The following is a 13,870-nucleotide window of genomic DNA, read 5'->3' as shown; positions in this document are numbered from 1 at the left end:
AGAAGACAGTCAAGACAAGACATTAAGAATCAGTTTAGATATATAATATAGAAACCTCTGATAATGTCAGGCTGCGGCAGATGTCGGACCCACATGCACAGTGCAGACGAGGTGTGTGGTTAACAGACAGTGTTTATTGTTCAACGTAGTCAGGCGATCCAGGTCATACACGTGAAATCTCCGGTTAAAGGCACAAAAGGAGCAGGCAAAGTACGATTCCAGGGACAGCAAGGTTTCGGCAGAGAGTAAGCTCGGCAGTGGTAAAGACAGGGAGTAGATGAAAGCGTGGTCAGACAATCAGGATGTTACCAATAGATCCAGGCATAGGTACAGTCAGGAACAGGCAGGAATCGGCGGTCAAAGAGAAACGGAATCATGAAACAGGGTAAGCTATACTGGTACGCTGGAAAGCGGTATGAAACTCGACAATCTGGCAACTAGAGTGTGTAAGAGGTGGAGGCTAAATACTGGTGTGGATTACTAATTACAGACAGGTGTGGATAATGGGAACCGGTAATCACAGAGAAACAGCTGAGATGAGGTATGAACAGGAAGTCCTTTCAGAGTAAAACAGGAAACAGTACGGATCGTGACAGTACCCCTCCCCCTAGGGCGTCTACCCCGGCGCCCACAGAGGCCCTCCCCCAAACCAGGGCGGGCGGAGGGTGGTCTTAGGAGGAGGGACCAAATCCCTCCCCGACAAGGCAAACAAGCAGGGTGGGCGGAGGGAGGACCGGAGGAGGGTCAAAACAAGAGTCCAATATGAGTCCACAGAAAACCGAGCAGAGAGTCCAACAGTACATCCCCAAAGGGCTCCATGGGACCCAAAAACCCCCTCCCATGGAGGGCGGTAGCAGGGAGTCCTCCTTTATGACGGAGATGATCTGAAGATCCCAGGGTCGAGGCGGCCGACGACGGCAGAGACCGTGCCATCGCCGCGGCAGGAGGGGACGTTCCCCAGGCGAGCGGCCGTGACGATGGCGGAGCGGAGGCGGACGACGCCGGAGGAGGCAGCTCCACCCAAACGGCAGGAGGTGCCGAGGGCGAGGCCACCAGGCTGGACATGACGCTGGAGCTAGGACCGGAGACAGGAGTTGGCGTGGCGACGGAGCCGGGACCAGAGACGATGACAGACGTGGGGGCATGGCCGGAGCCGGGCCACCAGAAACTGATGCGGGCGTGGCCGGAGCTGGGCCGTCTGGCGCCAGGACTTTTCTTTCTTTCTTTTCTGGATGAATACAAGTTTGAATGGTAATATTTTCCCTGAGAACTAGCCTTTGCGTCTGGCTGGGCAGTTCTTGTCCCAGGTTGCGTCTGGCACTGGGGCCCTGCGTTTACAGTTTAGCATGGCGGTTGGATGGACTTTTCTTTCACCCTGGAGGCTGAGTTCAGCGCCTGGCAGGGCCGTCGACCCCGCCATGCAAGTTGCCCTAGCGTCTGGCAGGGTAACTATCTTGTTTATTACTGTGTTTTCCTCAACAGCGATAGGTCAGTTCAGTCACAGTGGCACCAGGGACACATGTCATCTCCCACGGAAGCTCCTCAGTGGCAGAGCAGGATGGACTGCAGTGCCACGTGTTATGGAGCGGACACATGGCTGTGTGCTGTTCTAGTCATGCTCCACACCACAGGGAGCAGTGCCACTGATACTGATGTACTGACCAGTGTGTCTGTCAGTCCAGTGGACAAAGGTGAGTACAAGATTTTGATTGTGTGACATTCAATTTCAAAGATGTCAAAAGACGGAGTTGAGTAGAAATAAATGTTTGTATTACATTGAAATTCAACGTGATCCTACAAATTAATCAACTTTCTGCACATTCAGTTTTCTAAGGAGAAGGGGATGAGGGCACCAGGAGATGAGGAGAAGGAGGTGAGGAGACACGTAAAACTCTTATTCTTTTACGTTACACTTACTGTATCTCGTGACACTTTATTTGTTTTAAAAAAATTTTCTATAGATTAAGTTAAAACAAAAAGCGCACGGTAAGCAAATAAAGAGGTTTAGTCGGGATAAGTTTTCACTTTACTTTTTATACATTTTAATTGACAGTAGTTGAATATTTTGTCTTTTTGTCCTTTAGCTGCAGAAGGTGACACCATGGAAACGGTAAAGACATGGAAAATGCCCTTCAAGTATTTGTCTGATGTATTTACTCACTCTGTATTCTAATGCTTTCACTTAACCAGAGACAAGGATCTGGACCAAGCTGGCCTAAGCTGTCAGAACGATCGCAGGAACCACAGGTGCACAATAACATTCAGTAAGAATAACATGGCATAGGTAATTCATAGTCTGTACTTTACTTGATGTACTCCTGAGGCTGACGTTTTCATTTTGGTGGTGACAGGTGCAGCTGTGGAGGCTGGAGAACTGTGGCAACTGAGACGACGATAGGACCGCATAGGGCGATAGGAGACGTTATCGCCCGTGTCTGTGGAGGCTCAATGCTGTGAGTAATCGCCTGAGCAGTAATTTACCTGAGTAGTAAAGTGGTGATAAGCTTAACATCACAAAGTTAACAAGACATGTGTTTGTGATGTTTCTTCTAGCTTCCTGCAGCTCTTTGCTCCCTCCAGCCTCCGGTCCAGACAGAGGGGAGCCTCCCAGTCCTAAGCACGTAGAGGAAGTGCCTTTGTCACTGCTTTCTCTGTGCTGCTGGGTTTGGGAGACTCTTCACATAATCAGCGGTGTTGGCCTCCATCTCTAAAAAGAAGACGGTCAAGACGAGTCATTGTCATCAATAATTTGAAAGAAATTGTAATAAATACGTTCCATGTAAAACATCATTTGTATTTGTATTTCTTCGTGTTTTACTGTGAGATTCTGAATATGTTGGTAAAACCGTCAAAATAATGACCTATTACTTTTGACGTAACACTTTCATGAAGCGCTAAATAACAGACTGAGATCAGAATTGTGTTGTAACACTAATCAGGTTGTTTATTTGTCCATAGGAACTTCTTCCTTACTTCACTTTACTACATACATCAACTTATTGAATACATATGTGATAATTGGCGAGTCTGCAACAATAATGATGTACAGTAACTGCATGTTGTGTCCACACTGGTTCGTGACAATCTCCGGTTCCTGACTTCATCTCCAGGAAAAGGAGACGAGCTGATCGAAGATCAGTGGGAGAAGTAAAACACTATCACAGCCTGATGATTTCTCACAGGAGAGCCTTCAATGTCCATGTGCAGATGTTCAGCACAGACCATCTTGAAACGCAAGCGCTGCTTGTTTGACCTCTCTGAACCTCTGTGCGTTAAAAACTTTGTTGAAATATGCTTTAGTAACATGTAACCTACATCAGGTAGTGGACGGTGCAAACGGCTGTCGGCCGTACAGACTTGTGTCAGTGTGTTGCATTTCCGTGAGCTACTCCCAACTGGATGGTAACATCAGGAGATTCTGGGCACATCTGTGCGGCAGGTTAGTCACATGACGCTGACTTGAAATGCTGTATGCATGAACTAATGAACAAGGAAATACTAGTGACGGTCTGGCGTTAGGAACCAAAGCCATTTTATTGAATACCAAAGTTGACAACTAATACTGTTTTTTAGCATTAGATGCCACTTTCAACTACTAACAAATCCTACATTATACAGTGAACGTGCACAGCCATTGTTAGATGGGAAGTTTATTGTATATTTGTATATGAGATATTTCTTTTGCAGATTTCCATAATTACATCTTATTATGAAAACACAAAGTAGCGATGACAGTGAGTGAGTTTTTTGGGCTCTAGCTAGATTATTGATAAATTTAAAGAATAAATGACGGATGCACGGATGGCGATTCACTGGACCGCACTCTTTTACTCTGAGCACCAAACACATAGTTCGCTATCCAAACACAGCTCTCAGATAAAACGTCTTTGTCAAAACAGCCCTAAACAATTTCAACATCTTCCATTAACGTTCAGTTCAAATTTAAGTCCATGTTAAAATTCCGGTGCATGGTAGCCACGGAAACAAATGTGCAGGAATAAACAGGAAATTAAGAAAAAGATTGACTTGGTTTCTGACCAATCGGAGCTAACAATGCCGTATAATTGGAATTGGTGTCGCAGACTCGACATCTCATTGGTTATCGCAACTGACCGTGTTCTTCACGTACAGAGCACAGCAGCGTGCTCTGCCGATTCTCAATGCGTCGGGCACATTTCATTGAGCCTGCTGAAATATATTTGGATAAAACTTTACCATAATATGCGACAGTTGGAGCGGCGAAACCAAGCGGATACATGACACGAAGAAAACGGGGGACAACAAATTCTGACTATGTTTAGGCTAGCAGAGAACGCTTAGCTGCCTCTGATGGACGGCCGCCACTGCGGGCAGTAATGGAAGAGCTCCTGGCCGTTGTTCGACGCCTGCGTCTCCCTTGCGTTCTCACGCACGTCCGTGCACGTGCGTCAAAACCATGGTAACCGGCGCTGACTTAATAAAAGAAGGGCAGCCAAGCGACTTTACACATTTGTCTCAGGACTCGGAGACATTGGCAGCAAAAACAACAAGCTTGAAACATTTTGGTTATTTTGCAGCAGCAATGGAGCGCCATTTGCCGTGGGCCATTTGGAAGCTCTGGAGACGTTTTTAAACGTTGGAGACGCCGACGGAGACAGCGGTGGCAGCCGGTGGCGGAAGGTAAGCTGCTCCTCCTAGTGTCTTAGTGACTGTGTACAGTGTGATGCCCAACGATTTAAACACTAAATTAAAGATGTTTGATACAAATTGCTAAGTGTAACAGCACATGAATATGGTAGCAAAGGTGGAAACGTTGATATTTTGCTTTGAGGGCAGAAGTTTCCCCATTTATCGTTTAAGATTTGATCAAAATCAAGATGGCGACTGGCGCCTACTCTTGAGCACCATGGCAACAAGGTGCCCGTGTTAGCTTGCTAAGCGTGACTTTTTTTGTTTTGTTTTTTACCAAGTGCTACACTTTTCCACTTGGAGCTATAATGTGTGTGTTTGTCAGACAGACAAGTGTAGAGAACATGTCTCATTGAAACAAGACAAACACATGTGTACAAGACATCTAAGTTTGTTCTTTTAAAGAGCTAAAAACTGTTGTTACTGTTGTACTGAGTGCAGCATTACCTGTCATGTGAAAACATGCTAGAAACCTGACTACTAGATGGTTAGCGCAGCTAATGTGAGCCTAAATGCAGTTTAGATGCTTGGTGTTACGGGCCTCCTGTTGTAGTTTGAATGAAGATGATGAAGTGAGCTACAAATGTCTGTTCTCTTACCCTTCACACACAGTTGCTGTGCTTGGTCGTCCACCTAGACCTCCACCTAGACGTCGGCGGCCTCGCTTTGACCCACCTACTTCCCACGTTGAGGAAGTTGTCCCCCCCACCTCTGACATTCAGGTACCTCACTTGGACTCACCCCCTTCTTACTGTGAGGTTCCACCAAGCTGGGGGGAAACACCACTTCCTCTTTACTGTGAGCTTTTTCCTTCTTCTTCTCCTCCACACTCTCCCCTTCCTTCTGGCTCTTTTGCTCCTTCTCTTTCTCCTCCAGGCTCTCCTGTTCCTTCTGGCTCTTTTGCTCCTTCTCTTTCTCCTCCAGGCTCTCCTGTTCCTTCTGGCTCTTTTGCACTTTCTCTTTCTCCTCCAGGCTCTCCCCTTCCTTCTGGCTCTTTTGCTCCTTCTCTTTCTCCTCCAGGCTCTCCTGTTCCTTCTGGCTCTTTTGCTCCTTCTCTTTCTCCTCCAGGCTCTCCTGTTCCTTCTGGCTCTTTTGCTCCTTCTCTTTCTCCTCCAGGCTCTCCCCTTCCTTCTGGCTCTTTTGCTCCTTCTCTTTCTCCTCCAGGCTCTCCCCTTCCTCCTTCTTCTTCTTCTTTTCCTTCCACACCCCCTCCTCCTTATTCTCTTGTTCCTTCTTGCACTCCTGCTCCTTCGCTTTCTCCTCCAGGCTCTCCTGTTTCTTCTTCTTTTCCACCTTCACCTCCTCCTCCTTCCCCTCTGGTTCCACCTATTGTGGCTCTTTCTGAGCTGCCCTGTGTTCCGGATGCTGGCCTGTCCCTGTCTCCTGTTATTCAGGACTCAGGCTCTGTAGTGCACGGGACCAGCGAGGACGGGACCAGCGAGGACGGGACCAGCGAGGACGGGACCAGCGAGGACGGGACCAGCGAGGACGGGACCAGCGAGGACGGGACCAGCGAGGACGTACCGGATGGGGGGGACGAGGAGGCTCCAAGCAGCAGCACGTCACTAAGGAGAGGTAGGGAGGACAGTGATGAGGAGGGGGCTGCTCCTAAAAGACCATGTTGTACTGTGAGACACTGTGTCACACAGTAAACTTGGTCTTTCCCATTGTTGAATGGCAGCAGCCACCTCTTCATTCACGGATAACTGGCCTCTGTTTCTGACAGGACCAGTTTATCCTACTGTCTTCTTTTTTCTTTCTTTCTTGATTTCTTTCTTTTATAATTTTAAATATTCATCCAAACCCTGAGAACTAGCCCTTGCGTCTGGCTGGGCAGTTCTTGTCCCTGGTAGCGTCTGGCGCCGGGACTTTTCTTTCTTTCTTTCTGGATGAATACAAGTTTGAATGGTAATATTTTCCCTGAGAACTAGCCTTTGCGTCTGGCTGGGCAGTTCTTGTCCCAGGTTGCGTCTGGCACTGGGGCCCTGCGTTTACAGTTTAGCATGGCGGTTGGATGGACTTTTCTTTCACCCTGGAGGCTGAGTTCAGCGCCTGGCAGGGCCGTCGACCCCGCCATGCAAGTTGCCCTAGCGTCTGGCAGGGTAACTATCTTGTTTATTACTGTGTTTTCCTCCACAGCGATAGGTCAGTTCAGTCACAGTGGCACCAGGGACACATGTCATCTCCCACGGAAGCTCCTCAGTGGCAGAGCAGGATGGACTGCAGTGCCACGTGTTTTGGAGCGGACACATGGCTGTGTGCTGTTCTAGTCATGCTCCACACCACAGGGAGCAGTGCCACTGATACTGATGTACTGACCAGTGTGTCTGTCAGTCCAGTGGACAAAGGTGAGTACAAGATTTTGATTGTGTGACATTCAATTTCAAAGATGTCAAAAGACGGAGTTGAGTAGAAATAAATGTTTGTATTACATTGAAATTCAACGTGATCCTACAAATTAATCAACTTTCTGCACATTCAGTTTTCTAAGGAGAAGGGGATGAGGGCACCAGGAGATGAGGAGAAGGAGGTGAGGAGACACGTAAAACTCTTATTCTTTTAAGTTACACTTACTGTATCTCGTGACACTTTATTTGTTTTTAATATTTTTTTCTATAGATTAAGTTAAAACAAAAAGCGCACGGTAAGCAAATAAAGAGGTTTAGTCGGGATAAGTTTTCACTTTACTTTTTATATATTTTAATTGACAGTAGTTGAATATTTTGTCTTTTTGTCCTTTAGCTGCAGAAGGTGACACCATGGAAACGGTAAAGACATGGAAAATGCCCTTCAAGTATTTGTCTGATGTATTTACTCACTCTGTATTCTAATGCTTTCACTTAACCAGAGACAAGGATCTGGACCAAGCTGGCCTAAGCTGTCAGAACGATCGCAGGAACCACAGGTGCACAATAACATTCAGTAAGAATAACATGGCATAGGTAATTCATAGTCTGTACTTTACTTGATGTACTCCTGAGGCTGACGTTTTCATTTTGGTGGTGACAGGTGCAGCTGTGGAGGCTGGAGAACTGTGGCAACTGAGACGACGATAGGACCGCATAGGGCGATAGGAGACGTTATCGCCCGTGTCTGTGGAGGCTCAATGCTGTGAGTAATCGCCTGAGCAGTAATTTACCTGAGTAGTAAAGTGGTGATAAGCTTAACATCACAAAGTTAACAAGACATGTGTTTGTGATGTTTCTTCTAGCTTCCTGCAGCTCTTTGCTCCCTCCAGCCTCCGGTCCAGACAGAGGGGAGCCTCCCAGTCCTAAGCACGTAGAGGAAGTGCCTTTGTCACTGCTTTCTCTGTGCTGCTGGGTTTGGGAGACTCTTCACATAATCAGCGGTGTTGGCCTCCATCTCTAAAAAGAAGACGGTCAAGACGAGTCATTGTCATCAATAATTTGAAAGAAATTGTAATAAATACGTTCCATGTAAAACATCATTTGTATTTGTATTTCTTCGTGTTTTACTGTGAGATTCTGAATATGTTGGTAAAACCGTCAAAATAATGACCTATTACTTTTGACGTAACACTTTCATGAAGCGCTAAATAACAGACTGAGATCAGAATTGTGTTGTAACACTAATCAGGTTGTTTATTTGTCCATAGGAACTTCTTCCTTACTTCACTTTACTACATACATCAACTTATTGAATACATATGTGATAATTGGCGAGTCTGCAACAATAATGATGTACAGTAACTGCATGTTGTGTCCACACTGGTTCGTGACAATCTCCGGTTCCTGACTTCATCTCCAGGAAAAGGAGACGAGCTGATCGAAGATCAGTGGGAGAAGTAAAACACTATCACAGCCTGATGATTTCTCACAGGAGAGCCTTCAATGTCCATGTGCAGATGTTCAGCACAGACCATCTTGAAACGCAAGCGCTGCTTGTTTGACCTCTCTGAACCTCTGTGCGTTAAAAACTTTGTTGAAATATGCTTTAGTAACATGTTACCTACATCAGGTAGTGGACGGTGCAAACGGCTGTCGGCCGTACAGACTTGTGTCAGTGTGTTGCATTTCCGTGAGCTACTCCCAACTGGATGGTAACATCAGGAGATTCTGGGCACATCTGTGCGGCAGGTTAGTCACATGACGCTGACTTGAAATGCTGTATGCATGAACTAATGAACAAGGAAATACTAGTGACGGTCTGGCGTTAGGAACCAAAGCCATTTTATTGAATACCAAAGTTGACAACTAATACTGTTTTTTAGCATTAGATGCCACTTTCAACTACTAACAAATCCTACATTATACAGTGAACGTGCACAGCCATTGTTAGATGGGAAGTTTATTGTATATTTGTATATGAGATATTTCTTTTGCAGATTTCCATAATTACATCTTATTATGAAAACACAAAGTAGCGATGATAGTGAGTGAGTTTTTTGGGCTCTAGCTAGATTATTGATAAATTTAAAGAATAAATGACGGATGCACGGATGGCGATTCACTGGACCGCACTCTTTTACTCTGAGCACCAAACACATAGTTCGCTATCCAAACACAGCTCTCAGATAAAACGTCTTTGTCAAAACAGCCCTAAACAATTTCAACATCTTCCATTAACGTTCAGTTCAAATTTAAGTCCATGTTAAAATTCCGGTGCATGGTAGCCACGGAAACAAATGTGCAGGAATAAACAGGAAATTAAGAAAAAGATTGACTTGGTTTCTGACCAATCGGAGCTAACAATGCCGTATAATTGGAATTGGTGTCGCAGACTCGACATCTCATTGGTTATCGCAACTGACCGTGTTCTTTACGTACAGAGCACAGCAGCGTGCTCTGCCGATTCTCAATGCGTCGGGCACATTTCATTGAGCCTGCTGAAATATATTTGGATAAAACTTTACCATAATATGCGACAGTTGGAGCGGCGAAACCAAGCGGATACATGACACGAAGAAAACGGGGGACAACAAATTCTGACTATGTTTAGGCTAGCAGAGAACGCTTAGCTGCCTCTGATGGACGGCCGCCACTGCGGGCAGTAATGGAAGAGCTCCTGGCCGTTGTTCGACGCCTGCGTCTCCCTTGCGTTCTCACGCACGTCCGTGCACGTGCGTCAAAACCATGGTAACCGGCGCTGACTTAATAAAAGAAGGGCAGCCAAGCGACTTTACACATTTGTCTCAGGACTCGGAGACATTGGCAGCAAAAACAACAAGCTTGAAACATTTTGGTTATTTTGCAGCAGCAATGGAGCGCCATTTGCCGTGGGCCATTTGGAAGCTCTGGAGACGTTTTAAACGTTGGAGACGCCGACGGAGACAGCGGTGGCAGCCGGTGGCGGAAGGTAAGCTGCTCCTCCTAGTGTCTTAGTGACTGTGTACAGTGTGATGCCCAACGATTTAAACACTAAATTAAAGGTGTTTGATACAAATTGCTAAGTGTAACAGCACATGAATATGGTAGCAAAGGTGGAAACGTTGATATTTTGCTTTGAGGGCAGAAGTTTCCCCATTTATCGTTTAAGATTTGATCAAAATCAAGATGGCGACTGGCGCCTACTCTTGAGCACCATGGCAACAAGGTGCCCGTGTTAGCTTGCTAAGCGTGACTTTTTTGTTTTGTTTTTTACCAAGTGCTACACTTTTCCACTTGGAGCTATAATGTGTGTGTTTGTCAGACAGACAAGTGTAGAGAACATGTCTCATTGAAACAAGACAAACACATGTGTACAAGACATCTAAGTTTGTTCTTTTAAAGAGCTAAAAACTGTTGTTACTGTTGTACTGAGTGCAGCATTACCTGTCATGTGAAAACATGCTAGAAACCTGACTACTAGATGGTTAGCGCAGCTAATGTGAGCCTAAATGCAGTTTAGATGCTTGGTGTTACGGGCCTCCTGTTGTAGTTTGAATGAAGATGATGAAGTGAGCTACAAATGTCTGTTCTCTTACCCTTCACACACAGTTGCTGTGCTTGGTCGTCCACCTAGACCTCCACCTAGACGTCGGCGGCCTCGCTTTGACCCACCTACTTCCCACGTTGAGGAAGTTGTCCCCCCCACCTCTGACATTCAGGTACCTCACTTGGACTCACCCCCTTCTTACTGTGAGGTTCCACCAAGCTGGGGGGAAACACCACTTCCTCTTTACTGTGAGCTTTTTCCTTCTTCTTCTCCTCCACACTCTCCCCTTCCTTCTGGCTCTTTTGCTCCTTCTCTTTCTCCTCCAGGCTCTCCTGTTCCTTCTGGCTCTTTTGCTCCTTCTCTTTCTCCTCCAGGCTCTCCTGTTCCTTCTGGCTCTTTTGCACTTTCTCTTTCTCCTCCAGGCTCTCCCCTTCCTTCTGGCTCTTTTGCTCCTTCTCTTTCTCCTCCAGGCTCTCCCCTTCCTTCTGGCTCTTTTGCTCCTTCTCTTTCTCCTCCAGGCTCTCCCCTTCCTCCTTCTTCTTCTTCTTTTCCTTCCACACCCCCTCCTCCTTATTCTCTTGTTCCTTCTTGCACTCCTGCTCCTTCGCTTTCTCCTCCAGGCTCTCCTGTTTCTTCTTCTTTTCCACCTTCACCTCCTCCTCCTTCCCCTCTGGTTCCACCTATTGTGGCTCTTTCTGAGCTGCCCTGTGTTCCGGATGCTGGCCTGTCCCTGTCTCCTGTTATTCAGGACTCAGGCTCTGTAGTGCACGGGACCAGCGAGGACGGGACCAGCGAGGACGGGACCAGCGAGGACGGGACCAGCGAGGACGGGACCAGCGAGGACGGGACCAGCGAGGACGGGACCAGCGAGGACGGGACCAGCGAGGACGGGACCAGCGAGGACGTACCGGATGGGGGGGACGAGGAGGCTCCAAGCAGCAGCACGTCACTAAGGAGAGGTAGGGAGGACAGTGATGAGGAGGGGGCTGCTCCTAAAAGACCATGTTGTACTGTGAGACACTGTGTCACACAGTAAACTTGGTCTTTCCCATTGTTGAATGGCAGCAGCCACCTCTTCATTCACGGATAACTGGCCTCTGTTTCTGACAGGACCAGTTTATCCTACTGTCTTCTTTTTTCTTTCTTTCTTGATTTCTTTCTTTTATAATTTTAAATATTCATCCAAACCCTGAGAACTAGCCCTTGCGTCTGGCTGGGCAGTTCTTGTCCCTGGTAGCGTCTGGCGCCGGGACTTTTCTTTCTTTCTTTTACAAGTTTGAATGGTAATATTTTCCCTGAGAACTAGCCTTTGCGTCTGGCTGGGCAGTTCTTGTCCCAGGTTGCGTCTGGCACTGGGGCCCTGCGTTTACAGTTTAGCATGGCGGTTGGATGGACTTTTCTTTCACCCTGGAGGCTGAGTTCAGCGCCTGGCAGGGCCGTCGACCCCGCCATGCAAGTTGCCCTAGCGTCTGGCAGGGTAACTATCTTGTTTATTACTGTGTTTTCCTCCACAGCGATAGGTCAGTTCAGTCACAGTGGCACCAGTGGCACCAGGGACACATGTCATCTCCCACGGAAGCTCCTCAGTGGCAGAGCAGGATGGACTGCAGTGCCACGTGTTATGGAGCGGACACATGGCTGTGTGCTGTTCTAGTCATGCTCCACACCACAGGGAGCAGTGCCACTGATACTGATGTACTGACCAGTGTGTCTGTCAGTCCAGTGGACAAAGGTGAGTACAAGATTTTGATTGTGTGACATTCAATTTCAAAGATGTCAAAAGACGGAGTTGAGTAGAAATAAATGTTTGTATTACATTGAAATTCAACGTGATCCTACAAATTAATCAACTTTCTGCACATTCAGTTTTCTAAGGAGAAGGGGATGAGGGCACCAGGAGATGAGGAGAAGGAGGTGAGGAGACACGTAAAACTCTTATTCTTTTAAGTTACACTTACTGTATCTCGTGACACTTTATTTGTTTTTAATATTTTTTTCTATAGATTAAGTTAAAACAAAAAGCGCACGGTAAGCAAATAAAGAGGTTTAGTCGGGATAAGTTTTCACTTTACTTTTTATACATTTTAATTGACAGTAGTTGAATATTTTGTCTTTTTGTCCTTTAGCTGCAGAAGGTGACACCATGGAAACGGTAAAGACATGGAAAATGCCCTTCAAGTATTTGTCTGATGTATTTACTCACTCTGTATTCTAATGCTTTCACTTAACCAGAGACAAGGATCTGGACCAAGCTGGCCTAAGCTGTCAGAACGATCGCAGGAACCACAGGTGCACAATAACATTCAGTAAGAATAACATGGCATAGGTAATTCATAGTCTGTACTTTACTTGATGTACTCCTGAGGCTGACGTTTTCATTTTGGTGGTGACAGGTGCAGCTGTGGAGGCTGGAGAACTGTGGCAACTGAGACGACGATAGGACCGCATAGGGCGATAGGAGACGTTATCGCCCGTGTCTGTGGAGGCTCAATGCTGTGAGTAATCGCCTGAGCAGTAATTTACCTGAGTAGTAAAGTGGTGATAAGCTTAACATCACAAAGTTAACAAGACATGTGTTTGTGATGTTTCTTCTAGCTTCCTGCAGCTCTTTGCTCCCTCCAGCCTCCGGTCCAGACAGAGGGGAGCCTCCCAGTCCTAAGCACGTAGAGGAAGTGCCTTTGTCACTGCTTTCTCTGTGCTGCTGGGTTTGGGAGACTCTTCACATAATCAGCGGTGTTGGCCTCCATCTCTAAAAAGAAGACGGTCAAGACGAGTCATTGTCATCAATAATTTGAAAGAAATTGTAATAAATACGTTCCATGTAAAACATCATTTGTATTTGTATTTCTTCGTGTTTTACTGTGAGATTCTGAATATGTTGGTAAAACCGTCAAAATAATGACCTATTACTTTTGACGTAACACTTTCATGAAGCGCTAAATAACAGACTGAGATCAGAATTGTGTTGTAACACTAATCAGGTTGTTTATTTGTCCATAGGAACTTCTTCCTTACTTCACTTTACTACATACATCAACTTATTGAATACATATGTGATAATTGGCGAGTCTGCAACAATAATGATGTACAGTAACTGCATGTTGTGTCCACACTGGTTCGTGACAATCTCCGGTTCCTGACTTCATCTCCAGGAAAAGGAGACGAGCTGATCGAAGATCAGTGGGAGAAGTAAAACACTATCACAGCCTGATGATTTCTCACAGGAGAGCCTTCAATGTCCATGTGCAGATGTTCAGCACAGACCATCTTGAAACGCAAGCGCTGCTTGTTTGACCTCTCTGAACCTCTGTGCGTTAAAAACTTTGTT

The 13,870-nt window shown here is 46.2% G+C and overlaps 1 protein-coding gene across 12 annotated transcripts; it reads left to right on the top strand.

Annotated features, from left to right (window-relative positions):
• The first annotated feature begins 9,455 nt into the window (after positions 1-9,455).
• On the top strand, positions 9,456-13,374 carry LOC129604640 (uncharacterized). Of its 12 annotated transcripts, none has more exons than XR_008695689.1 (10): positions 9,456-9,764; positions 9,886-9,984; positions 10,605-11,501; positions 12,057-12,274; positions 12,409-12,456; positions 12,546-12,570; positions 12,669-12,694; positions 12,775-12,831; positions 12,936-13,037; positions 13,138-13,374. XR_008695689.1 is itself a non-coding variant. In XM_055511954.1 (9 exons), exons 4-9 carry the CDS (start codon positions 12,427-12,429, stop codon positions 13,199-13,201), a joined length of 321 nt encoding a protein of 106 aa, XP_055367929.1. In that variant the 5' UTR covers positions 9,771-9,984; positions 10,605-11,501; positions 12,057-12,274; positions 12,409-12,426; the 3' UTR covers positions 13,202-13,374. The 12 variants fall into 10 exon arrangements, 2 of the variants coding, with proteins under 2 accessions (XP_055367929.1, XP_055367930.1); XR_008695688.1 differs by having other exon boundaries at positions 9,883-9,984; XR_008695695.1 differs by lacking the exon at positions 9,456-9,764 and having other exon boundaries at positions 9,771-9,984; positions 10,605-10,714; positions 11,291-11,501.
• The last annotated feature ends 496 nt before the right edge of the window (positions 13,375-13,870 follow it).

Source organism: Betta splendens, chromosome 9 (assembly GCF_900634795.4).
Source record: "Betta splendens chromosome 9, fBetSpl5.4, whole genome shotgun sequence".
Classification (NCBI taxonomy): Eukaryota; Metazoa; Chordata; class Actinopteri; order Anabantiformes; family Osphronemidae; genus Betta; species Betta splendens.
The sequence above is the reverse complement of the archived record's forward strand: the minus strand, read 5'-3'. Positions and strand labels throughout refer to the sequence as shown.

Coding starts and splice junctions, on each gene's coding strand:
- LOC129604640 (XM_055511954.1), top strand. CDS start 12,427: ATGAGGGCACCAGGAGATGAGGAGAAGGAG. Junction 12,457..12,545: donor CAGGAGATGAGGAGAAGGAG/GTGAGGAGACAC, acceptor TTTTTTCTATAG/ATTAAGTTAAAACAAAAAGC. Junction 12,849..12,935: donor CAGGTGCACAATAACATTCA/GTAAGAATAACA, acceptor TGGTGGTGACAG/GTGCAGCTGTGGAGGCTGGA.